This window comes from Fistularia commersonii, chromosome 4 (assembly GCF_037954325.1).
Source record: "Fistularia commersonii isolate RoL2024-O1a breed Wild chromosome 4, RoL_Fcom_v1.0, whole genome shotgun sequence".
Lineage (NCBI taxonomy): Eukaryota > Metazoa > Chordata > Actinopteri > Syngnathiformes > Fistulariidae > Fistularia > Fistularia commersonii.
The window spans coordinates 19,194,724-19,222,446 of record NC_141287.1 but is presented as its reverse complement, the minus strand read 5'-3'; the positions used below and the strand labels follow the sequence as shown (position 1 = coordinate 19,222,446).

The following is a 27,723-nucleotide window of genomic DNA, read 5'->3' as shown; positions in this document are numbered from 1 at the left end:
ACTGTGCTGCTGAAGGGAAGCTCAGGGGTGGCAGAGCGGGTTTCTTTTCCTTTTCTACGTGCGTGCGTGTGTGTGTGTGTGTGTGTGTGTGTAGAGCATAAAGAGCTGGACTTCCCTTCTTCTTTTTGGTTTGGGGGAGGGGAAAGAGGAAGGGTTGGGAAAGAGGGGGAGGGAAGTGAAAGCTGTCGTAATTGAAACGTGGCCTAATCAGAGTCATTACCATTTTTACCAATTTGCGCCACCAAAGATGCTCATTAGGTAACTGTGGTTAATAAGCCGCTCTTTAGAAAACTAAATGTAATGAGCTCTTTAAAGTCTGACTTCAGTGTGATTATGCACTGGAAGTGTTTTGCAGAGCAAAAGCAGACTGGTACATTTAGTCCTCTACAATGTCATTATTAAGATGCACAAACTCTCTGCACTCCACTCGACACAATAGTATCGGCTATGGCGGGAGACATGTTGAAAAGTATTTCTAATTACTGATCATTACAACTCAGAGATTTTCATCAGCGGATGTAAACATAATTATGGGAGCTTTTGCTTTTATTCTGCACAAATAAGCCACTCTACTTGACAGCCGTGCAAATATTGCAGACAGACATTAATTACATGTATAAAAACAAGCTAATATTCCAGTGCATGTGTGGAGGGGGCTTCCGAGGAGGGGGTGTGGCAAAGCGGCCCAATATAAAAAAAAAAACAAACAAAAAAAAAAAAAAAACGGGAGGTGGTAATCGCCATGGACACAGGGACTCATTCATTCCACATATCAAGTTAAGATTTTGAACTCAATTTAGAGCTCTGTGTGCCAGTAATTCCGGTCTTTATATGGCGGGGTGACATTTAACCCCTCATTTAGCAAATATACGTCTTCCTTAGTCATTTTATTTTCAGGGGCTACCGTCCAATTTCTCCATCCGACCACCGCGGCAACTAACCGCCCGTGACTTCGTACGGCTGCTCGTTGGAAAGTCGGGAAATGACAGTGCAAGACACTATTTACATTGACTGCATTTCACCTGCCAGTCAAGCAAACAGGACCTCTCTTTGTAATTCAAACATGTCGGAAGTTAATGAGTTATTGAGTCTATTATTACACGTTATTATTACTTCGTGTATTCGTGAGTGCGAGTCCCACCGGTGTCATTCTAAGCACCGCTATCTTTTGAGACACAGTGAAGAGCGGAAACAAAGAGTTACTTAAGAATAAAAGTGTCTGGTGTAAAAACATTTCATTCTCGCATTTATATAGAATTCACAGAAAAAAAAGACGTTACAATATGGAAAAGTGGAAGAAAATTTGAGATTCAGAATATATTTCACTGACAATAATGAAAAGTTTTTTTTTTTTAATAATTGGAATATTTACAGCATGTTGATAAAAAATGATGAAATGCCTCCAAACAGAGACAATATTTCTTTGTTCCCATGACAGTTATTTGTTTTTGCGCAAGTCATTTTAACCACATATTATATATAGTTAAAAAAAAGAAAAAAAAAAGAAAAAAAATTATATATATTTTTTTATCATTATTATTATTTTTATTTTATTTTTTCTAACCTACACTATTTATTGCAGATAACCAATTGTTGACATTTTCATGTGTGTGGAATTTCTAAAAGAAGTGTGCAGAGGCAACTCATTTGAAAAGGCTGGCTGGCACAATATGACATAATGATAACTGGCTGACTGAGGCGAACAGAGAATGACAGAAAATTTGTCACAAATAATCTAATGAATTAACTGCGTCAATTAAATGTGTAATTCTCCAGAACAGCAGCACTTTTTCAACGCAGCAGAGCTTCAACTGAGAGCCGCTGTCAATAGAAGGATACGACTTCTGCATAGATGCCTGTCTGTGAATCCGACTGATGCTTTGTTCTATTTACTTTGCGAAAACAAGAAAATTGTCTTCGTTAAAACATATGCCCATGATAAAGTAAGACACATGGAGAAGGAACCCAGCGGCTGTGTTTTCCCTTAAATGTGTGGCACGATAATAATTACATAATTTATCATTTAAGTGGATACTTTGCAAGGCAATCAGCAAATCATAAATGGTGTATCACAGCAAGACTTAAATGAATGAACACCATTAAAATAAGACGTATTCAACGCACAATGAAAATTCATTTCCACGATCGTGCACGCATGACTGTTTGAACACAATTCAAGAGTATAATAGTATTAGATAAAGGTAAAAATCATAATAATCTCCTTTGACAGGATTATTTTTGCACAGTTGAAGATCCAAATTCAGCAAGGCGTGGGCAACACAATAAAACATTTTTTTTTTCTTACTCCGAAATAATAATAATTATAACAATAATGGATGAATTTACTTTTTCACCAGATCAGCGGTGTGATGCTGACAGTTAACATCCCGGTCATGGAGGGTGTGTGTGTGTGTGTGTGTGTGTGTGTGTGTGGGGGGGGGGGGGGGGGGGGGATCAAGCATGACGCCTGATGTGCACGGTGACACACATTCATCTGGAATGGCTTCGGCTCAAACATTTCCACTTTACACCTTGACGGCAGCTCAGAATGGTAATGAGGGTGAAAAATATGCGATGCAAATGCAGGAAGGGTTATTCTTAGAGCTTGATCGCACCTCGCGTGGCATGGCGGACAAACTGTCTTACACACTGCACAAACCCAAGGATATCCCGCTTATCACGTTAGCATGTAAGCAAATCCCAACAAATATTCCTGGTGAATACCGTCGCTGGCACGGATAAGTTCATTTTGGACCAAATTTGCTGGGAGTCAGAGATGGATACACCAGCTTTAACCTCAGGAGGAAGGAATCAGTCAGTGAAGGCTAAGACGTTTCCTAATAGCGATAAAACACTCACAGATGTTTAGAATGTTATTCACATTCAAATTCGGATCAGTGGAACATAAAGAACTGCCCCGAAGCTCGCCAGAATTTGAATTCCGCCTTTCTTTCATTTCACTGTGCTCTGACTTAAATCCTGCACACACACACACTCACACACACACACGCGGAGGGAGAGCTCCACACTGCCTTTCTTAGTATGTTGCCCACTTTTTAGCATTTTTTTTGTAATTTATGTAGTGGGCGGGCTTCTGCTTCAGAGTTGGGGGTGAATTTAAACCTTAATTAGAAGCTAATTAAAAATGTGTGCTGACAGTAATAGCGGTAATTACATGCACCGATGAGGTAATTTAGCCCATTTCCGCTGATTTGTTTGCCTGGATTTCACCAAAAAAAAAACTACTAGGCTGACTTTCAAAAAAACCTGATAAAGGGTATAAAAAAAAAAATAAAAAAAAGAGTTTGGCATTTACATTTACGATCTTCCCGTTACATTACTCGGAAGGGCCGCACATGAAATAGCATAGCCATGTCCAGAAGCAACTTCTATTCCGTCCACATCACTATAAACAGATGCCTTAAAACATCAAGACTGGGAAATGACTCATTATCTATTCTTATCGCCAGTCTCACAACAGGTTTTTGCAGATCAGTGACGCATTCTGATCATTGACAATGGAAATTCTGAATTTCAGCTGACCGAATACAATCAGGTGGTATGTTTAATAAAGATTTGTATCGATATGGTGCAGTGCATGGTTTGCAGAGGAGTGAAATCATACAACAGCAGAGCCATTTCCTGATTTTACTGTATAAACAGCCGCTCCTGATGTGAATAACTATATAAATACTATAACTTGAATAGAGGTTGTACTTGGTGAACGGCTTCAGCGCGTCGATGTGAGGTGCGGCCGACACATGACGTGTTTAAGAGAACCGTGGCAAAGGATCCTGACGGGCTCCTGCATCACAGTGAACGGGGGGGGACTGCAGTTTATTTTCAAACAGCTCCGCATACTCACTCCTGCCGCCGTGAATCAAACGTACCAAATGCGGATTCATGGCGAGCTAAAAATAGTCCCCAACAAATACATCACTTCTGAGACAATTGCTGAAGACTCACAATGCCCAGCTGCTTCGGGGAAATTACTCAGCTCTTTCATAAATACAACCACGGCGACAAGTAAGAATCTCAGGCGGAGGCTTGAGGTCCGGGTCACATTTCAGACAATTATAAACGATGAGAGAATATTCAAAAAAAAAAAAGGGAACCAGGAAAGTTGAATGAAATAAGCTATTTTGATAATGGATCAGACGGAGAAATAACTGCATCCGCAAAGCAGTTCGGGGGGATTCGTTTGCGATAAATATGGTCGTATCGCACATACATTACATACGATGGAGGACTCGTTGGAATCATAATGAGCTGAGTTTATCTATGGGATGTGCCGAAATACCAGATGCTGTATTTTCACTAATGTAACCATCGCCACATCCGCTGCCTTTTGCCATCTTTGTCTACACTGTCACACTCAATGACCGTTTCAGCTAATCGGATGAAACTCATTTTCGGTGGCCGCGGCTACATTCCCATACCAGTGACACGGGATAAGTGAGTTTTATATCAACAGCTCTGAACTGTCTTGATGGGTTTGCTTCACACTTAATGAATTCCTCATGTTTCCTTTGAGAAATGTACACGTACGATGTGAAATCTTCACTTCCTGTGGGAACCATACTGGATCACCGATTAACACAAAATCTTCATTATCTTCTTTGTGCATTGATGGTTTGTGAGCGCTGTAAGGTTTTATTGTTTCACTGATGATTCTGGAGGGATGGTTAAATAACGGCGTGGGAATGAGCGCCGAGCGTTGCTGGATGCTTCAGGCATCTGCTGCCAACTGTCTGGTTTTCATTATTTAATATGGCTGCCATTTGTAAATCTATTTAAATGCTATTTTTTCTGCCAAGTAAAATCGGGTAAAAAAAAAAATGTACTGGAAAAAAACACCTGAAATAAGGCCTCACTTGCAATTCTTGTATTTTCTGATTATTAAGAACAATTCCTATAAGATGAAGATGTGATTAACTGACAAAGTTAGCTGGAGACCATATTATATGATTGCAGTGGACGCAACACGTGCCATTAAGCTGTTATTTTTTTATAATTTCACTGCAAATAAAACAAGGCTTTTGTTTACAATGAAATATTCGCTCTTTGTTGCCAACTGAGCGGGAGGCCAAATCGGTTAATTTCAGGTGATATTCTTTCACGGCACACGTTTTTCAAGTGTTATGTCGTGTTTAGATGCTTCGTTATGTGTAAATCCGAGGGTAAAAAGGGCCTAGTTGCACTTCTAACAGACGTCCAAAAGAAATGTCATATGTGAATACTTATTGAGACTGTTCAGAGGAACTTGATATCACTTGATAAAGGCTATTTAAGCGTATTGTGTTTCATTGTTTTTATCTACCGCTAGTTTTTTTTTTCCCTCCTCATATGGTGAGGTGAGCGTGTAGGAACGCTTGGGCTAACTCGCTAACTCTCATCCAACATAATTTGAGGGCGCTTTAGAATACGACTCGTAATTTCGCACGTATGATGGATTGAAGGGACGGTGTTATCTACAGTATTTGTCTTCAGCCTGCAGTGTTTAACTGAAAATAAATTTGCTTATTTAACATTGCAGTGTGTTTGTTTCTTGCAGTGCTACGACGGATTCCGAGAAGTCTTCTATGCGAAGGGACTGATTTTGACGGTGACAGCGGGGAAAATAACATAGCAAGGCATTACTGAGTTCTGAATCTGAAGCCTGGACTAAAAGTAAAATAGATCTATCGCGTCGGTATCTGCGATTCGAGCGCGCAAAGCGGAGAGAAGAGTCAATATCATGTCAACAAAGTGAAGCAGATGAGTAGGAAAATAGAGAGAATATTTGCAAAGCACGGGGGGGGGGAAAGAACATCACAGATATTTTGTAGTTTATTCCGATAATGTTACTATAATATCATCGATGTATGAGGTTTTCGTCTTTTTCTTTAACCTCACTATGCGCACGTGGTATAAAATGCACGACTTTACACGCGACGTTCATGCATCGGCTCCACGGCTGCAATCTGTTCTCTCTTGACAAAAAATAAATAAATTAGACTTTATAATTTATAATTAGAACTCACTAATTCCCTGTGTCTTTTATTAGCAAGATAAAGAGCATTGCAGTGTATAGATAGCAAATGTTTTTGTGGATTAAACGGTACGCTAGTGGTAAAGATAGAGTCATAATCCAAATGTTGCAAAACTCTTGACAAAGTGACAACTTTGGCCGCTGTTGGGAGCGATATGGCGTCAAACCAGCGGACCCGGGCGAGGATGTTCACGCCACCGGTGAGCGCCACTCGGCGCATGGTAAGGTTGAAAGGAAAAAGTAAGCCAGAAACCAGCGACGGCTTCCCTTCGAGATAGATATATATTTTTTTAAAGACCCGTATGTTCCTAAGGAGGAGGTAATGATAAACTCCTCTGGCTGGAGGGGAACATGTATTTCTCGTTTTCCCCTGTAATACAGTAAATCAGGAGGTTGAGAGGTTCTATGAGCTGTCATTTCTCTGTCTCACTGATGTTCATTAAACCATGACTCTTTAGGCCAAGAGGCCCCTGGGGCTACATCTTCCATTACTACCCTTAGTATAGCTAAATCCTCACGGATGCTAAACTAACAGCTTTCCGCACACAAGCACATGGATTAAAACTAAGACAATTATAAGAGACAGGTTTCATGGTGTTCCGTAGTGCATGATGGTGATGAATACTCAGATGGCTTGTTAGTCGGAGGAACACGGCCGATGAGCTCAAAAACACGATTAAACTTGTTTTAGTGTAGCGAACGTGTGCAGCCAAGGCTATTCCGGGGATTACGTGCACACAACGAAAGAGACATTGACCAAAAAGGTACTCGCTAGCGAACATCTGCGTTCCCCAAAGTCCCGTTACCCCGAAGGGGAGTCCGATCGAGGGGGAGTCCGATCAAAAAGGGTCGCGCCAAAGAATAGAAACAGAACATTCTGGATGGGATTTCTGCGATTCTACAGACCCTCGGCGGGGAAAGCCGTCGTCCGATGCGGTATTTACAGCCTATCCTGGTCACCGGTGTGGCTTCCTACACTGGGAGTTTACGGTCGCGTTAAGGAAGGAAATCACCTTGTAAAGGAAGAACCTTCTTCGCGGTGTGATCTCAACATCGGGCAGAGCTATTTAAACCCTTCACTGGCGGTGGGCGCAGCTCAGTAAACTGGAAATTTACGGTTGATAGTCGATGGCCGAATGTAAATGGGTTGACACGTCAATACTTTGCTTGGATACAAACACAACATTTTGAATACGGCGATGGAGAACCCTCACTTTGTGTGAGCTTTAAATGTCATTTCACCAAGCCTGGCGTTTTGCCACTCGTAGTGTTATTTATTCCGTGTACTTGTGTTGAAGGTTACTGTGCTACACACCTTTTATCTTCATGACAAAAACATTATATCCTTTTTTTTTTTTCCCGGGCAGCGGCAAGAAAAAGCAGACGTCTATTTACAAGGAATTATCGTCAAACCACTTCACAGTGATGAGATTCGTCGGTGTTGCTCACTCAGTACGGCCGGCGATTTGTTTTTTCTTCCCACCCTCACGGCCGCCTGTATTTATTCTTACCTTCATGTTACACTGATTAAAAAGGGAAACGGCTAAAAATCGGAGGTTTGCATTTAACCAGCTTTCACACGGAAGCCTTCGGAGGCATTCTGTGCCATCGCCTGCAAGTCTCACAGAAGGTCACTTCTCCAACACAGGCCAGACAAAAGGTGAAATGAGACAACTGAAGCAATCTTAGGTCAATATGACATAGAAATCTCTCAGCTATACTGTAATAAAGTTACTGAAGTGTAGTAGTGAAGCCATAAAGGTGAACTTTTACAAGGAAAAAGCTGTCAAGGAGATTGGTTCGCCCACTGGCAAATAATGGCTTCCAGGAGCTAAGGTGGCACGGTCAGTGCAGTGACATGAAGCTGAACTGGTGCATTAAAAAATAAATTTGGTTTAAAAAATGAATGTGATGAGGGGCAGCAAAATTTCCCAAATCAGAAAGTGTGTCTGAATTCCAATTAACTTTGGATTTTGCATTTTCATTAGACTTCAAAAAAAAAAAAGGTATTTCAAGAATGAAGAAATAGAGAATGTCCGTAATGGGAACCCGCTTGCGGTGGCACAGGTGTAGCTCTGAGGCGCTTAAAAATGTTTCACCCAAAATGTCATATTTAATGATCACATAGTCAAAGCAAATTTAATGAGAACATTTTAAATGTCTCGTGCGTATTTTTATCCGGTTTCTTGTGTCGCGTGAACAGGAGAAGGTGTGAGACCCATGCACAGACCGCGGAGTCTTTAATAAACAGAAAAATAGTAGCGATGCCGTGAACTTAACTCGCGGGCCGAGCGACGCGCTCGCTATTTCCATGGTAACGTATATCAAGACACGGTTATTCACAAAATGAACCGATTGCGGCGTTCTTAATATAAAATCAATCGAACCGGAACCTATTTCTGGCTTCTGTTTGTAATGCCCTTAAGAACGTCGCATTTTATAAATTTCAATGAATACAGAAATTGTTCTTTGATCGCTGTCTGCGCCCAATGAAAACATTACGAGCGCGACGATAATAAAGTAGCAAAGGAGGCGAGAACCTTCTCAGAGTAAAAGCCGATCCGTGTCCCACGGCAACAGAGATAAACAGTCGGTTACGAAAGAAATACATTTCACAAGTATCCTATTGTTTAACAAACACCTCTCGGTGTCATAAATCCATTCCATATGTTCCACCGCGGGGTGCGAATGACACCGGCGTGCACAAAATGATCAACAGGACGGCGCACAGACAACAAAACATCTCCCGTGTCGCATCGAGTCGATCTCAAAATGCGGTCGCCGTTAAAAGTGATGATTGTTGAAACTCGGGAGTTCAAACAATTAAAACTTAATTAATTAGACAATTCTATTAAGAGAGAAATTCCGCCCGTCGATATACACAACCCGAGGTCAGCCATTGAGAGAAAAGCACAATAGCGCGACTGGAGTTCACCGTGCACAGTTTAGGGACAGATATATTCAATGGAGCATGAACTCATCAGCACTGATAGATTTTACTTCCCTGGATAGAAAACAGGGCCGTGAGGTATCGCTCGGTCACGGTTTGTCGTCAAACAGTCACATTTAGGACGAAAGCTTGTTTCTCTCATTGTTTCCGCAGCCAAAGTTTTATGTTCACGTCGCCGTGCAAATTCATCTGCGGACAGACGCTGATGCTTTAAACTGTCGGAATCACCCGTCAAATTTTGAATTTGAGAAACGGTGAGCTTGGCAAACGTGCACGTGTGAATCTGACGTACTGCGTTTCTCGAGCTGATATTTCGCAGACAAGTATCGTGTGAAAATCACAAATTAATAAGGATATTAAAGTTTACGGTAAAACAAGTCATCAGTTGGTATTATTTAGGAAATATTGACACTTTTTTTCCCCCACTGAAGCTGTGACAAACACATATCACTATCTAGTTTATAGATTTTTTTTTTTTTTTTGTGTTGATACACATATGGAAGGGAAGGAATTGTACCTAATTTAAAAAGATATACTGTAAAATCCAAGCGTTGTTTTTCTCTGAATAAAAAACTGCTTTCGTTCCCTATATTTTTAATGCACCGCATTCAGCAGTGAAAGTCAATATTTTTCAGGGACTTTTGCGAGCGGCAAAATGTAGTGTTAAAAACAAACGTTTGCCTTGAATTTATAGAAAGGTGCTTATTTACAACACAACCAGATTTCTGGCTCAGTGAATGCTGACAATGGAAACAATTCACATCCTCCTGGCTGAACCGTAACCACACACACACACACACACACACACACACACACACACACACACATACACTTCGAACCTCTGCTGCATCGCACAGTTTCCGCTTCTGTGTGTTTTTCTCATGTGATAAATTGACTGCAGTATGTACTAGGGCACTTTATCAATATCATTAACTGTATTCACATGTGCCCTAATGGTAGAGATTTTGTAAGAAAAAGTTCATTGAATTGCGAAAAGCCCCTGTTGAGATAAAAAAAAAAAAATCTATGTATACTGGTCCATTTTGTACACAGCAATTTGTACAGCCTTCCTCATTTGGATATGCGTGAAATAACAATATTCTCCGGGGAGCACTCTTGAGTTTCAATCAGACGGGGTCAAACGCAGGAGCGGCTTCAACATGTGCAGCCTGTGGCCGTTGAGGTTTGGAATCTACCTTCCTCCCGGCCGGGTGACGTTGCATGTTCTATTTACAGGCGGAGGGTTGAAGTGAGGCTACAGGGAGTGTAACACTGACCCGCGTGACCTCTGGCCTAGAAAAGCTGCCTGAAGCTCTGCACACTAAATAGTCCTCGCTCCTTTTCCGCAGCCTTTCAAAGCCAAACCGAATCTTTGTACGCGGTGTGTCTTTTTCTGCCAAATGATTTGCATCCTTTTTATTCATATCTTTGACTTGTTGTCAATGTATTCCGCACCGTCGTGGATCCGACGCTCGCTCTGAAGTCTCAAGTGGGAAGAGAGAGAGGAAGTCAGAGAGGCAAAAAACTGCTTTACTTTCAGGCCCCGGTGTCTGCAGGCCACGTCTCCAGTCATCTGTCACTAGTTTACATACATACTATGACACTTTCTCTCTCTGTGGGAACCCGTTGTCACCACTTGGCCACCGGCGGAAGCTGACTGGGTGCTAGATGGGTCTCCCCCAGGTACCTCTTGGGAGCCACATTAGGCCTAACTGACAGACTGACAGGAATGTTCATACATGGACACAGAGAGGCACACACTCTTGCATACACCCCGGCGCTTTCCCAGCGCTCACTCCTCCTCCTAACAGTAAGCCTGCTCACATGCTCCCAAGGCATGGCACACTTTGCATAAAGCAATGTCTTCTCTGTGCCTGTTTTTTTTTTTTTTTTTTTTCTTTTCTTTCCTTTTTTTTTTTTTTTTTTTTAAGACACAAAATGATTTTTTTTCACCCCTCTAGCCTCTCCATGCTACATGGAAGTTTTGAAAATGAATAATGGAAACAACAGAGCTGAAGTCTCATGGGATCCATTTAAAGATGTGGGAGAGGCAGTGCAGTCAGAGTTTGGACTGCAGAAACATCACACTCAACTAAATGAATCCACTATTGTTCTGCGAAGCATAAGAATACTGCCACAATATAATGAAATGTTACTTTTTCACTCCAGGAACAATAGTAACATCAGCGGCTACGAGCCTCAAGGCTTCGCAGGAACCAACATATTCTGAACATTTTCTCCGCGATAGTGTCGAAACACGTGCTATTTCTCGTTGCGCGTTGCACGCCGAGCTTGTGATTTTCAAACGAAACGTTAACTAATTTTTTCACGCAACAAAACAACACGACCGACGAAAGATAGATCGATTTCCTGGTGGGAGTAAGAATTTAAACCGCGTTTGGCTTTTCTCAGCAAATCCTTCGCTTGATATTTCCACCTTGCCTCCCTGGATAGTTAAGGTCGGAAGTGAGGAAGCGCGGGGCCAATCTGCTCCAACAGCGATTCTAAACCGCACAAAGTCGACATCAATACTTGCGGTGATTTCCTGTTAATGAACACAGAAGAGATGTCAACCTTCATAAGACAGGGAGACGGCGGCCTGACTTGAATGGCCGGATGCTGCGCAATTATTTTCTCTCATTAATTGATCTAATTGCATCGGGGTTATAAGAAGCGCAGTCAGATCGGTTGCGTTATTTCCGACGGCGGCTTTTAGTTCGTTTTCAGTAATGCCATTTGGGCCCGAGAGGGTTTGAGAGTGGAAAACATTTTTTTTTCAAATGTTAATTGTCATTGTTTTTCCTGTGCATCGTGTATTTGCAAGTGTATTTGCAGTCCCTATGTCCTCTATTGTAAGTCGCTTTGGATAAAAGCGTCTGCCACATGCAATGTAATGTAATGTAATGTTTTTATCGTACTCTCTGCATTTACGTCATCGTGGACGAACCGCGAGAAGCTGGCGGCCATCTCGCGGCGCGGTGGGGAACGGTTTGGCGTTCACCGTCTTGCTCGACAACACTTCGCCACATGAGGAGGAGCCGGGAATCGAACCGGGAACGTTCATTTCCTGGGACGATCGCAAAAAATGTGCCTTTTTTTTTTTCCCCCTCCCAATCATTGAGAGCTGCTATTAAATACCAGTTCCTATCTCAAAGGCAACCGGGATTATCTGCTATTTATGCAGTCGGTTAAACCCGAGTGAGGGCGTTAGAAACTTTAACATGGCTGGAAATCATCGAATCATCTGCCGGTTCGGGCTGCTGCACTCGCGTCCGAGCGCCACTGCAGACACAGCTGCCCGGCTACAGCCGAACGCACATAAAAACTACGAGGCGGTTTATCCAACAGACCGTCCCCTCCTCTTCCCCGCGCTCCTCTATCCAACTCTCTCCCCCGACAACATCAGACGGACCTCAAATGCTCTTTTCCCCAACCCTGGCACGCTACCATCCCTCTGGCAACATTTGGAATAATGCCATGCTGAGGTCAGTGGACCAACTCAACAAAAGATAAATGAATTGCTGAGAACTTTATAAAAACACGCCGCTCCCATTTTGTCCTGTCATTGCTTTGGTGATGTATAGATATGGGATGTGAGCTGAGTCATACTTAACTTTCATTGACAAGTCTCTAAATCATTTTTTTTTTCTTTGAAATATAAATACGGCAAATGTCAGACATGCGACTTATCACACTGTTGTATTCTTCGATGTTGTGACGGGCTTAAAAGGCGGAAAACCTCGCTACGACATAATAGCCCGCACAGTCACATTAGCAGTGGCTCCTGCAGGACAAAAGAAAGAAGCGAGCCAGTTCTGCGCTTCGGGCTCGAGCACCACTACACATGCTACACGTGATTCATAGCATTCAAACGTTTGCCGACTGCAGTCTAACGCCTTCTCATCTCTGAGTTTCCTTAAATCCCGATGATAGATCGCGATGGCGACGGCATTTCTGAGGACTTAGCATCATCCAGTTCAAATTCCATTCCCAGCTGTTTGCGACTGATAGTTTGTCCTTTTTCAGCAAACACTTCTGTGGCAGTTTCTCTGTCTACCTCAGTGCCATCTAACTAGCTCTTAGCCTGCAGCAAAACAGCCTTTCCTAGAAACCTTTAGAGAGAAAGAGAAAAAAAAAAAAACGTTGTCCGCAAAAGAACAATGATTCACATGCAAAGATCAGAGTGCACAAAGATGGGGACGATCTGTTTTGCACAGTCTGGTTTATCAAATTCATGCTTCCCAGCGCTTGCATTGTATTGTTTTGTATTTCTATTGTTACATTGCGTCTGCTCACAGTGGAAAAAACACTCGAGCGGCAAGCAGCTCAAAAGCGCATCGTGAATCTTCTGGATGATCACCAATTAACATGCTCTAAAGCTAACAACGGAAATTTGGAGCTCTGAATGGTCGGCATGTCCCGTCAAAAGGTTTTTCGGCGGCTCCTCTAGACCGAAAGCTGCAGTGCCAGACAAGAAGAGGATCTCTTCCGAAAACGTGAAGCTATCGCCTCGCAACGCCACCCTGCCACAGGGTGCGGAAGGACGCGGGGGAAAAAAGTTAAAGCTCGGCCTGGTCCTCCCGTGGAACAAGAACTGCGCAAACACCAGAAGCGGCGGATGGGTTTTTGGGAAATTCTCGTCTCACCCAAAGCAAACACAGATAATGTAGTAAAAGCAACACAACAACCGGTCGATGCAATGGCGAGGTTACTTCATGAGGCTTTCCAACCGGGAAGAGTCGCCAGCCGTAATTAAGCACGGTCTTTCAAAAAACATGAAGCCTGAAACATACCGAGTTCCAGTCCGTCTGAGAGGTCTTTACCGTGGACTTTGTTGACACAGTCGTGGAGCAGACAATGAGCAAGCAGCAAATTAGACGTATAGACGTTCATACGACTGCTTACTTTGGCATGAAAACTCTCCAAACAATGACTAGAAAACGGATCATTTCAAGAGGCTTCGCGGGTCCTCCGTATGCCAATCCTCTCTCACCATTTTCCAGAGCGCTAATAACAATCACATCATTTTTGGACCGTGGTAATGACATGAAAACCAAGGCTTTTCGGGGAAGAAGACAATGATTGATTCTAAAGGGCGGTACATTTCCAAAGGATTGCAAACAATGAATAATTGCCCTACGCTACTAAGTCATTTATCTGGGTGTACAAAGTAACCTGTCCGTGTGAAGCTCGAATTTGCCAAACTATCCATTATGTAGCACGGTATATCTTGCTTAAGGCACTTCTGACAGCGATGGGTAAGATGTCGAGAAGCCGCGCCGTTGTTTGGTTGGGGCTCCTTCAAATTACAAACATCCAGAGGCGTAGCCGTCCCTTCCTCCCTCCAATTTAGCTCGAGTGTCAAGCCACACTCAAGTGGAGATGATTCCTCCCTGACTGCCGTCAGACTGGGTGCACTAGATAACCTCGCGTTATATCATTGGCTCTCCCACGAGAGTTATGTCATACATACACTTTGTTGTATTGCTGTCAACCTTAGGTGAGATATTAGAATCTCAGGTTCTCAGAAACAGGCCAAGATAGTGGAAGTGTTAAAATGCTTTCAACTATGACTGACTACACTGACAGTGTTACAAAGAGGGTAGAGAACATGAGACATTCATCAGCCGTCAGTACCGTCAGCCCGGCTGTTGGAAATAACCACGAGATCTTCAGATGTGTCATCCAGACACCTGTTCTCGGTCAGAGGGGTCCACATCCCGGGGATACATAGATCCACTAGAAACTTGGCAACCACCCGTTGAATTTCCTCGCACAATGAGCGCGAACTGTGTCTTCCATCCGTTCGGATATCGGCGACCGGTTTCTATACCAGTGGCGGAATTTGCTAATCATGTGATGAGCAATCACGAATGCTATCATGTGAAATGTGGTTCTCAAAAAAAAGGAGAAGATATCATTCAACTCCAGAGAAATGGGCGCAGGATATATAGCGCGCTATGCAAACTCTTCTTCGGTATAGCGTGCTGGTGGGGCGGCGCCGGGACCGGTGAGGTCAACGGGCTCGACAAGATAATAATAATAATAATAATAATAATAATAATAATACATGGGATTTTTATAGTGCTTTTCATGACACTCAAAGACGCTTCACAAGTAAAAAACAGAAGGAACAGAACATACACAGAATTATTGGGAAGAAGTCCATGATTGCAGATATTGAGGAAAGGCCGCTCGGTGGCGGGACTGAACCTGGACCGTCTCGGCAGCGAGGAAGGTGAAGTTGTTGGTCCCTGCCTGCTCACATCCTGCCTGTTTTTGTTCATTCACTTTATTCTTGTCATTGTTATTGTCACTCTATTTATATTGTCATTTAGGTCTGGTTGTGTATCTTTCATCATGACTGTTCCTTTATGTTGTCCATTGTTACCCCTGATGATGTTGTTGTTGTAGTTGTCGCTGTTGTCTATTTATTTATGGATGTCTTGCTATCGTCTATCTCTCTTTTTATATTTATTTGACTTTTTTTATTTTTTGACATTATAACTGTTACGCTGCCGGGACAAAGGAATTTCTCCTATGGGGATCAATAAAGTTTACCTTATCTTATCTTATCCAGGCAACCTGCTTTCTCAAAACCCCGAGAGAAAACACGGCCTTCTTAGTTTCGGACAAGTTCCTCGAGGTTTAAGATCTCCATTTGCAAAAAGTTTTGCAGAGGAGCCATCTCACTGATCCAGTATTTGACCGATTACTGCAAACATCAGACTGAGGGCACTAACAAGGTTGGACGCTGTCAAAACGCTGCCCGTGCAATGTCATTACAAGTCTGCAACACAGCAGGACGGGTGTCTCGGTATCAGGTCCTTCTCAACCCACAAGTATCTTCTTCTCAACTATCCCTTTGAGAGGAATCGCAGTGGCAGCTACATCTTCTCTGTTTATCACGGACTTTTCCAGCACAATCATAATCAGCGCCTTTTGTCCGTACGGCTCAAAGCATTGAGGGTTGCCTACCTGTAATAGTACACTTCATGGTAAGCTGGCTGTGAATCATTTAATGCGATCTATTTATGAGGTTTATTGTAAATGGGGAGTGTCTACACCCATTTTACCCCTTCGAACAGTAATAGCTCTTAGAACACAAGAGCCAGAAAGAAAAATCACGTACGTTACGGTTCTGTTCATCCGGTGAGACTCGGTTCCAAAGCTGGATCCGGACGTTAAAAAAAAAAAAAAAATCACGCTGTGATATTTTCTCGACCGGAGCGCGGTATCCTGCCACAACAGTTAATGAGCCTTCCAACAGCAGCACAATACTACTAGGCCGATTTCCACAGAAGCTCGAGTTACGACAGGCGACATTTCGCTACACGAATCCAGTTTTCTGATACGTTTGACTTTTTTTGTGACATATTCGATTCCTGATGTTTGGAATCCAACAAGCGACAGAGACGGATCCGTGTCGCCATGTCAAATTCGGGCCCTAGGAGTACATAATATATATTCCCGATGAGCGTAAAGGTCGGAAAATACTTTTTATTTAAATTAAAGGGGAGAAGGAGGGTCTCATATAAGTGCGTTGCACCACTGGACGCTTCGATGCATCGCGGCACAGATTCTGCAAGTCTCCCAGACTCGGCCGGATTCTTCCCAAACATATCACCTCATTGGGAGTTCTGACCATGGCGGTCGGGAAGAGCGCGCCGTAACACGTCACCCCCCCACCGCCGCCCCAATCTCCGATAGCTATTAAACCGTGTTGAGATCAGGTGACCGCGAAGGCCGTAGCATATGACTCACATCATTTTCATACTCATCAAACCTTTAAGTGACCTCTCATGCCCCGTGGAAAGGGGGCAATTTCATCCCTTTTCTCCCCTGACAAATGCGGTGTGGTATTTAAAGGTTCTCCGGTTGCACAGCTTTTCAGTCTAGCTAGAAACGGCAGCCTTGATTGCCAGATTAGTCAGGCAGTGTTTTGTGAAAACACAAGAGGAATTTCAATTCTGCAAAATATTGAGTTTTCTCTTATCCACTTGTGAAAGGCTCACTGTTCTCTTACAATACAAAAACTCTCCAACAGCATGCAATAAAGAAACACCTTGGAAGAAGGACAAGAAAAAACACCTCTCTTCACCAAGGTTACTCAATGATAAGCAACACCACTCAGGCACACAATGATGGTCCAAAGTGCCAGCTATTTTCTAAAGTCCTGGAAAAGTAGGTTCTAAGAGAAAATCATTTGGGCTAAGACATAATTTGCAGAGGCAGATTTAGTCATAAAGACATACAATTCCTTAAGACGGAGTCTTAAACGAACGTCTTTTAGCGGCCTCTCGCATCTCGGTTCAAGGCTCGGGTGCCGAGAAAAAAACACGTCAAATACGCAACTGAGCGTAAAACAGATTCCGGGGGGCTCGCCGACATGCTAGCGAACATCAAGAGGCGGATAAGGAAAACACCGAACGACATAAAAAAAAAATACCAAACGGCAATCTTTTGGGTCATTTAAGACGCAACGTCTCGCGGAAGCAGTGTCATGTCACCAGCGGTGGAGGGAAACTTCCCAGAGGTACATCTCCGAATGCAGATGAATCTCCTGCACGTCCAGATTGAAAAAACCCTAGTGCTAAACCTACTTTCGTACACCTGGGGATTGTCTATTCTAGCCAATCCCCAATTGGTTCTGGGCCGTCTTAACTCCTTGTCAGATGCAGAGACATCTCCTTGTGAAGGAGATGAAACGAAACCTTCTGCGTTGGAAATGAGGGGAACAAGCAGTTTAGGGAAACAAACACAGAAGACGGCAAAAACCGATACGACCGGGATGATAAACAAGTGTTAAAAAGCCCGAATTGAAAAAGTATTTCAGCTACAATCAGCCACTTGGTGAACCCCGAGAACTGTAAGCGTATCAGGGGTATGGATCGCGGTAAGTGGATTTGTTTCTTTAAGAGATAGACAGAGATAAAGAAAGAACAAGACATTCTCTCCTCCCTCAAGCTGGTTCTGGGGGAAAAACAAGCACAAAGAGAAACAGACAGACAGGCAGTTACAAACACACACACACACACACACACGCAGAGTCAAAGCACACTCGACCACACCATGACATGCAAACGCACAAACAAATCAAATAAATCACCGCAGCGATTGAAAACGTTCATCGCCCCCCCGTGTCCGAGTAGTTTTGTTTCATTAAAAGAAAATCCAAACCAAATAATTCGGGTTGAAAAAAAAGAAAATAGCGAGAGTCCCGTGGGTTGGAGACATATGTACGCCGAGTCAAAGGCAGTCGCATTTTAGAAAACGTCCATGCCATATGCTGTCACTCAGAAGAATGAAAAAACAAGTCGGAGCAGACAGTCGCGGTGTCTAAATGAGATGGTGGGGGTGAGTAGTGTGTGTGCGTGCGTGCGTGTGTGTGTGTGTGTGTGTGTCAAGGGTTCACGGTCCTTCATCTTCGCAGTAGAGCAAACACATCCCTCAGTATAGCAACAGACAGCTGCCTCCGCTTTCTAATGCAGTCCAACTTAGATCAGTGCGAGAATTGTCAGCGTGGCCAGAATCACACAAAGATAACATAGGAAGCTGCCATGAGGGAAACAACAGCGATGTAGATACAAGAAGGGAAAAAGAAAGAAAAAAAAAAAAAAAAATGGCAGGCATGGAGGGAAGGATACATACATTTAGACCGCTGGAGTTTGGTTTTTTCTTTTTCTTTCCTACGCCGGGGACTCCCGTGCTTTTTTTTTTCTTTGAAAATCAAGGGCCGGCGTTTAACGTATTCGCTTAAGCCCGACAACCCTGCCCTCGCGAGACGTATTCAAAGATTCGTCTCGATATAACCGACAAACCGACCAGGCCGCCGAGACGAACGTTTCACGGATTCGCAGACAATCCTAGGAGGTGTGAATAAAGAGCGACCCGGAGGTAATCAGAAACTTTACTCGTCGCCATTAGTGCGCAAACACACGCGCCGATCCGGACGTGCGCTGCCTCTCTCTTGTAATCCTTTTGGTCATGCCGTCAATTTTAGCCATCGCTGAGGGTGTCGCACTATTCAGATTATGAACGGAGCGTTTAGAGCGGCCCGGCTGCCTCGCAGGAAGATGTGACACCATCAAGTCGGGAGACTAATCGGATGTGCCCGGCCCTGATTGCGTGTTCTTAGAGGTTTGTGATCGCATCATTTCGCCCAGGATCTAAAGGCGCGGCTGCGGCTTAATCATCGTCACTTCAAACTCCAAAAAAAAAAAAAAAAAAAAAAAAAAGAATAATTCTCTGATACATTTCAGGAAATTTAAACCTAATGACTTGGCTAGTAGAAAGTAATGAATATTATCCTATAAAGCAGCATGCAAAAGAATACATTTCATGACTCGTGACAGGTAGAGAAGTAACTTTTCCTCTTCTAACACCGCTGATAAGATCAGTCGACACAAGTGCATTATTCTATTTCCTCACGTCACCGTCAAGTAGCTGTTACGGTTAACCGGATATAATTGTTTGGTTTACGCCACACAGCTCGTTACTATTAATATTTAAGTCTGGCATTATAAAGTGTGACAATGTGTGACATTTAGCAAAGCGAGCGTTGAAAACAGAAGGGGTCGGCACCTGCCGTTAAAATTCAGCTTCCAGTTTCGCATCAGCGACACCCTGGATTACTATCATCGCCGTCGTCCTATCAGAAGCCAATAAAGCTTCCGTCAGATGGCGGCGGAGGAGCCTGGGGGTTAAGTAAGGACTTGAAACAATCGCCTAACACACTCCAGCAACGCAGACATGCAAAACCTTCCGGGGCCTGACCTCCGGTTTCTAAAAAAAAATTAATAATAATCAAGCTGTGCTTAACACATCAAGTTAAAAAAATACATTGATCTTTATTGACGCGTCGCTACTCTCCCATTTAGGACAGGAAAGAAATAAGAGATTCAATAAAAGGACGTTCACTATCATTAAAATTGTGTAATTTGCAATGCAAATAGTGCATTTAAACTAAAACTGCACAACTATTTCAGATTTCAACAACAAGGTGGACATCGATTTAAATTTAATTCCCATGTTCGTGAGCAGTTGAAACAACTGATTAAAAAAAAAAACATCCACAAATATGCGCGCACACACACGCACACACACACACACACACACACACACACACATATGTGTGTATGTGCATTTGCCTGGTCTTAAAATGACAGACGTGAAAAAATCTGAGCAACAATATTTAATAGCCACTTTACAAAAACACATTATAACTAAACACTCAAACATAATGGATGAGGTAGTAATGTACATTATTTTTTCTCCCCCCCCCCACTGAGTGACGAATGCTGGAATGCTGTTATTTTTTGAAGAGGAATGAAAACACACTTCAGCTCACTAGTGATGATTTTAAATTCCTCTCAAAGCAGGCAAACATGCAAATGAGATGCACAAAAACAGCGGAGGAAACCGCGCTACGGAGGTGGGAAAGGTCCATCCCGGAGAGGCCGTTTCCCGAACGGTGACGACACGCAACTTGTTACTCCTGACTTTGCATCCCTTCTGGGTTTCTTTTTACTCCTTTGTCAGAAATCGCTCCCTCCGGGTGAGAAACGGCCTCCGCGCCGCCGCTTGTCAGAAAAGGTAAAATCTCATATAGCGAAAACACGTACAAACACGTCCCTGCAACCTAAATTAGCCCAAAACCTGTTTGTTTTTTTTGTTGTTTTTTTTTTTTTTTTTTTTTTTTGCTGATTCTCATTCTCCGGAAAAAAATGTTCACACTCCTGGGGAAAATACAGCGAGCCCGCACGCCTTCCACTCCTAAACATTTCTGACCAGCTGTTTACGAGTGGAGCCCTCGTGACGCCAAAGCACACGATAACTAACAAAACTCTTCCGAGATACACCTTTACATTATCACGTTATACATTTTAAAGCATTCGGTATTTTTTCCCTTAGCATTCTGTTTATACAGAGTTTTCTTTTTTTTTATTTCAATACACTACAATTGTACGTTTTCAGTTAAAACATTTAAAACTTGCCCCGTTTCTCTCAGAATAATCCAATAAAATATCCCGCAACAAGAAAGTAAGTTGTCTATTTTATCTGAGGCGGAAAGCGAAAGGATATCATGGGGTCTAATTATTTAACCCCCACCAAGACTACTCTGAACCTAAGTGGTAAACCCAATGAATCCAAACACACATGACCTCCACAGATGCCTGGACTTCCAGGGGATGATCCATGCATGCACACAGAGGAGGAAAGCGAACAATGGGGGTCGACGGAGGGGGGAAAAAAAAAAAAAAGCCTCTCTTCACTTCACAGGGAACATGATTTTAAAAAGAGGAGAATGATTGAAAGTGAACGTACCATAAATACTGCTGCTAGTGATCATGTCTTCAAGCCTAAAAACAAGAAGAGAGGAGGAGGAGAAACAGAGGAATCGGATTTTTCACGAGGAGGAACTCCAACGGTTGCTTCTCATTCCAGACGTTTTGTTTGTCTCCTCGCAACTTCAGGAGGAAAACAACAACAACAACAACAAGAACAACAACAACAACAACAACAACACGGAGGCGCTGCTCCGTCTGCAGGTAGTCATCTCCGAGAGTCAAGGCGCGTCGGACAGAAAACGCGGCGGGACGAGACGAGACGAGACGAGACGCGCGGGTCGTGGGGTGGGATGGGATGGGATGGGAGGAGAGGGGAGGGGAGGGGAGGGGAGGTGTGGAGGAGGAGGAGGAGGAGGGAGACCGGAGACCAGCGTGGGGACACCGGGAGCCTGTCACCTCCGCACGGCGAGCTGATAGGAGCGCCTGACAGAAAACACTGTATCCTTCATGCCGCCCATTAGAGGAAGGGGCTGCACGCACACACACACACACACACACACGCACACACACACATACATACATACACCCCTGCAACCCCCCCCTTTTTTTTTTTTTTTTTACTTTGGGAAAACAGAATCCACGACAGCGCAATTCCAACTCATCTACTAACCTCTCGCCGGCGGTTACTGCGGCAAGTTTTTATTTATTTATTTATTCATTTTTTTTTTAATTTATTTATATATCCCCCATTTCTTTATACATATTAATTTTAATTTATATATTTAAAAAAATGAAATACATAAATTCAAAAAAAAAAAAAACTAAAGGGGGAAAAAAAGTTATCCGGTTCCGGTGGTCGAGACGTTCGCCGCGGCGTCCGTCCGTCCCGTCCGTCCGTCCGCCCGCGTGGAAGTGTTGCAATGGCTTCGGAAAGGAAGCGAAAGGGACAAAAATAAAAATAAAAACAAATGTTGTTATTTATGATGCTGATAATTATGGTGATGATCGTGGCGTGAAGGAACGGACGCTGCGGTTCCGGTGGGGGGGGGGGGGGGGGGAGATGCGCGGAGAGGAAGAGGAAGAGGAGGAGGAAGATCAGGCTTACCTGTGCGGGTGACCGGGCGGCCGCGGTGGGTTTTGTTTATTTAAAAAAAAAAAAATTTTTTTTTTTGGTTTGTTTGTTTTTTTTTTTTTTGTTTGTTTTTTTTTTACCGTGTCATCGATCCGGCGTGTGCGCGGATGTGTCGTGTCGCCAGCCCGGGGTTAGAACGCGCTGCTGCAGCCGCCGCCGCCGCCGCCGCCGCTGCTGCCGCTGCCGCTGCCGCCCGCGGCCGGAGAGCAATCCAAGTTAGTGCGCGGAGGACGGACCGCAGCCTCTGCCATGTTGGAATTCCAAAGCCCAGACAGCTGCTCCGCGGACGGGAGGCAGTGCGCTGCACACTGCGCATGATCCGCCGCGCAGGGAGCCAAATTCAAAGAGCCACTCGTGACTCCACCCGTGAAAACACCCCACGCGTGGGTTGTTTTTTTTTTTTTTTTTTTTTTTTTTTTTCTTCTTTTTTTTTTTTTTTTCCTCAATCGCTCTTCCTCCTGCGCCTGTTGCTGCTGCGTGCGATCCGGGTAAATTAAATCACCTCGGTGAACCCGACGCTGTCTGGTTGCGGGAGTGCACGTTGGCGTGGTCGTCTGGTTCCGTGCACGGTCCGGTCACGTGGCCTGTATTACCATAGAAACTAAAGTAAGCGCGGTAATCACGACACATCATCGCCAACACTTTATCAAACTCTCGGGAGTGTGTTTTACGACCCATATGTTTGCATGGGACACACTTTTCTCCAGCTGATCGTTTTAAAGACAATGCCTTTAATGGCTGCAATGATGTGAGGAAAAGTAAAAATAAATAGATCAACTTCATGCGAAAAAGGGGATTTTTTTTGGAATACTTCTGCTCCAAAACAAATAGAGAAAATACAGACGTAAATAGATCAACCTCATGCAAAAAAGAGGTTTTTTTTTTTTTGGATACTTCTGCTCCAAAACAAATAAAGAAAATACAGACATAAATAGATCAACTTCATGCAAAAAAGAGGATTTTTTTTTTTTTTTTTTTTTGGAATAGTTATGCTCCAAAGCAAATAAAGAAAATACAGACATTCCCAAATAACAACCCTTTTTTGATCACCTTATCCAAAGGACTGTCAAACAGATAAGATTTAGCAGGAGAATATATTTATCCTCTCTCTCTCCCACACACACACATGTCCACGCACACATAATATGAGAATCATGAGTCTGTAGGCTCCACTATTGTATACTATTGCACCTCTTTGTTATCTGGGCACAGCCTTGAAGAAGCGACATAATCTCTTCTCCTTTGGGAAAGCAGTGCTGAAAGACCCTGGTCAGACATATGATATGAGCATCAACACCTAAAGTCTCATCATGCTTTTCTTATATCCCTACTCAAGGCCCTAAGAGTGATGCATGGATTCAACCTTCAGTGCTCCCCTGACTGCGCCGTGCTAATTCTTTGGAGAAATCCTACCCATAAGGCAGGACCCAGAAGCAGAAGCCCGGTCCAGTATCCCCCCCGACCCCCCACCCCTCGCTCCAGTTAGCGGAGGGTCATTTTTCCTACCATGTGATTTCCCATAAAAGCATTCTTCTCCTGCATTCTGATTTCTCTCTTATTTCCCCCTAAAGATAACCTTTTTTTTTTTTTTTTTTTTTTTTTTTAATTAGCAAAACACAAGGGGAAAAAATATAGAAACGGTTACTTTAAGATGCGCGGACGAAATTGGTAAGCATGGCGGAGTAACGGCTGCATGTCCGCACTTATAGGAACAACCCGTGAAAATCTCTGTGTGCTATGGAGGTCACGGTGAAAACAACAGCGCCGCGTTTCCAGGTGTAGCCACATCCATTGTCTCCCTTCCTCATATGGGCATGTTCAGCCCGTGTCTATGTCCTTGTGTCAGCAGGCAGGACATTCTAAATTATTTTGCTCAGCTGCCTCCCTGAACTCTTGCTACAGCACGTCAATGCACACATCATGCAGACACCCGCACATACAGCTAAAGGGATCACAGTTCATGTCCATCACACTCCTGAATCCTACCTGACACGGATCAAACCCTGCAGAAAGTTACCCGGTTGCTGAGGAATTTCTTAACAACCCTTTTTTTTTTCTTTTTTTTTTTTGTTGCTTTGTTTCTTTATTTTTGATCAAAGTAAGCTTTTTTTTTTATTTGATTTTTTTGCAAATGAGCATCAGTGTTTGAGTAGGTTGGTGTACCCTGGAAAGGATGTATTATTGATCATTGTTTAATTTCAAACCGGAATGAGAAAACATTTCTTAACAGGCTCTTCAGAATTTCTTAATAGACTTTTTTGTCTTTTTTTTTTTTTTTGCTTTGTTTCTTTGTTTCTTTATCAGAGTAAGCTTTTTGGATTTTTTTTTTTTTTTTGGCAAATGAGCATCAGTGTAGGAATAGGTTGTTGTATCCGGGAAAGGATGTTTTGTAGATCATTGTTTGATTTCCGCTGGAATGAGAAAACATTTCTCAACAGACTCTTTAGAATTTCTGAGCAGCCTTTTTTTTGTCTTTCCTTTTTTTAACTTTGTTTCTTTATTTTTCATCAAAGTAAGCTTTTTTGGATTTTTTTTTTTTTTTGTGCAAATGAGCACGAGTGTAGGAGTAGGTGGTTGTACCCTGGAAAGGATGCTTTATAGATCATTGTTTAATTTCTGCTGGAATGAGAAAACATATCTCAACAGATGCTTCAGAATTTCTGAGCAGACATTTTTTCCCTTTTTTTTTCTTTGTTTCTTTTTATTTTTATTCTAATTTAAATAAGCTTTTGGGATTTTTTTTTTTTTTTTTTTTTTTTTTTTTCGCAAACAAGCATCATTGTAGGAATAGGTTGTTGTGCTCGGGAAAGGATGTTTTATAGATCATTGTTTAATTAATGTCCCTGAATGGGGAAACTGTGTTTTTTAAGGAATTTAAAAAAAAAAAAAAAAAAAAAAAAAAAGATAAAATGCAAAACAGTTTCCCGGGTTGTTAAATAGTGCTCTGTTGCCGAAGGAATCGGGTTAGCGCTTCACACGTCACATGACTGTCTGTTTGTGACCTCCAGCCTATGGACTCTTATGTCATGTGTGATCACTTCAGCTGCGTTTATTGTTTCTGCCATGAGAGACCAACATCGGAAAAAAAAACAAACGGTTGCATCACCGTGCCCTTTGTCACTGAAATATGTTTGAAGTAACAAACAGTATATATTTCCCCCTCCCATCACAGGGCTGTTTACGTTGAGGATAAACTTTGTTTTGATTCCATTGGCAGGGAAGAGCGATGTTTTCTCATATCCAGACTGTGTTTATGTCTTTAGTCGTCGTCTCACTTCGTCGCATCAGAATCAGATTTTTCTTCATGGATCGGTGCCACGATGAACATAATTTGTTGGGATCCCGGCCCGGGCAACGAGCAGTGATTCTGATCAGGAAATAGCTCTTGCAAATAATACACACATTAAGGGCTCGAGACGCTCGATCTCGGGATTGAGACGGTTTTTGCCGCAGAAGCGCACAGAGGGGAGAGACGTGTGGAAAAAAAAAAAAAAGTGAAACATTTCAGGCTTGATTTCCCACATCATTTCGAGATGTGCATCTGAGGCTCTGTATTGACCGGGACTAAAATCCTAATAGGGACAAGCTTAAAGTGAATAGAACCCACAGAGGACAAGCCACTAAATCTTGCAATAAAAGCAATGTGATTTACAGTAAATTCCACAAGGCTGACAGAGCCAGAGCTGAGGGCATAAACACTCCTTTCAATGCTGCGCCTCAGTTCTGTGTTCTGTGAACTACAATCACACAGGCATGCTGAGCTGTGACTTTGATAAATCACCAGGAAGTCTCGTCGTTGCCTTAAAACTAGAACTTGTTCGGTTGCAATTCTACATTTGTCCCTTTTTAATGCGTACAGAAGTGGCTTTTGCAGTAATCTGTCAGTGATTGATTAGGTGGGGCCGAATCCCCTCTCTCCCCCCCCCCCCGACCGCATGTTCAGACAAAGCTGTACATTTACAGAGAGATGTAAGTATCAGGCGAGAAGCTGCCGTACGTAGCCGCAATACAGACATAGTCGCTCCGAGCGGGTTAGCTCAGGATGACCGTCGACGGAAACGGAGGAAAAAGGGATGACCCGCTGAATTCCTGCAGCGATATATCAACAAACTATCTCAGGATGAGTATGAAATCATATTTCAAGCTTTCTCAAATGTTTGCAAGTCAAGAATTTGCAGCGGGGGGAAACGACAACATTATACCGCTAATGTCAGGGGAAGCCGCCTTTATTTTTTTATGGCAGGAGAGAATATATAAGCAACTTTTAAAACGTACTTATTTTATTGGTGGCAAAGCAGGTTGAAAAAGCAATTTAGAAGGGGTGCTTGATATTGATCACACTTACCAGCAGATCCATTTTAATTAAATATTAAGACAGACTGCCGCATTGATGGCAACTCAACAACAAGTGTTTCTTGCTTTTCTCGTTGTCATTAAGAAAAAAAATGCCCAACTAAAAATTAAGACACGGTTTCATAACATTTGCATTTCATTAGACCTGAAGAATGAAACCAAAGGTGGCGGCGCTTCTTTCTGATCTGTTTTATATTGAAATAAAATTTTCGTTATTTTTAAAAAGATTCTCTGAATATGAACATCCGTGCATGAATTTTAATCAAGACACTTAAATGGTAATTATTCCACTCAGGCTCAAACGTAGGTAACAAATGGAATTCAATCAGTGTCCATGCATAATGATGGTCATTAGGAGAAAGAAAATAATAATGACATCCTATCTGCATTAAACCTGCAGGCACTTTACACAATGATCCTGCAGCCATTATTGATCTCCATGGAGATAAGCAATTGTCACTTTTCAGCATTATGCTTGAATAGTAAATACCGCTCCTTTTGTTTTCCAGCAATCTGTGTCACCCAATACAACATTTTCTACTTGAAATCATTGGGCTCATTTTATGACTATAATTGCGGTTCATTTTTTAAAAGTATGGCACTTCCCGCACAACCGTTGACGGGTTCCCGAAGCCCCGCGGAGCCGGAACGCTCTCTGCACGTGCGAGCGTTCGCCACGAAGGAACGGCGTCAAAACCGAGGCGAAACCGCAAGCCATACCGGGATCCGCACCGATATCTTCGATTTATTTTTTGCCGTAACGTCGTTTAAAAAAAAAACGCAACATTTGCATGGACGGATTGTACAGTAGGAAGCCTGCGTTGACTTCTCTCCAAGACAACAACTTGAATAATTAAATAATATCTCCAGTCAAATGATCCATGATTTGCTTGCCTTCTGTTGCCAACTAGCTCCATCTGTTTGGCTTTGGGAGCTCTGACACAGTGGCTCTTGTGAGTGAAACAGC

The 27,723-nt window shown here is 42.9% G+C and overlaps 1 protein-coding gene across 3 annotated transcripts in view; it reads right to left on the bottom strand.

The window, feature by feature from the left end:
* fign (fidgetin) overlaps nucleotides 1-22,660 on the bottom strand; it is a 30,839-nt gene extending 8,179 nt beyond the window's left edge. The window contains exons 1-2 of one of the 3 annotated variants that reach the window (XM_086145837.1): nucleotides 22,377-22,660; nucleotides 21,309-21,343 (exon numbers count right to left, since the gene is read on the bottom strand). In XM_086145837.1, coding sequence (XP_086001963.1) covers nucleotides 21,309-21,333 — 25 coding nt within the window. In that variant the 5' untranslated portion in view covers nucleotides 21,334-21,343; nucleotides 22,377-22,660. Of the gene's footprint in view, nucleotides 1-18,632; nucleotides 21,239-21,308; nucleotides 21,344-22,376 lie in introns of those variants that run through there. The other 2 variants (XM_086145838.1, XM_086145839.1) reach the window with 2 other exon arrangements.
* Between the last annotated feature and the right edge of the window lie 5,063 nt (nucleotides 22,661-27,723).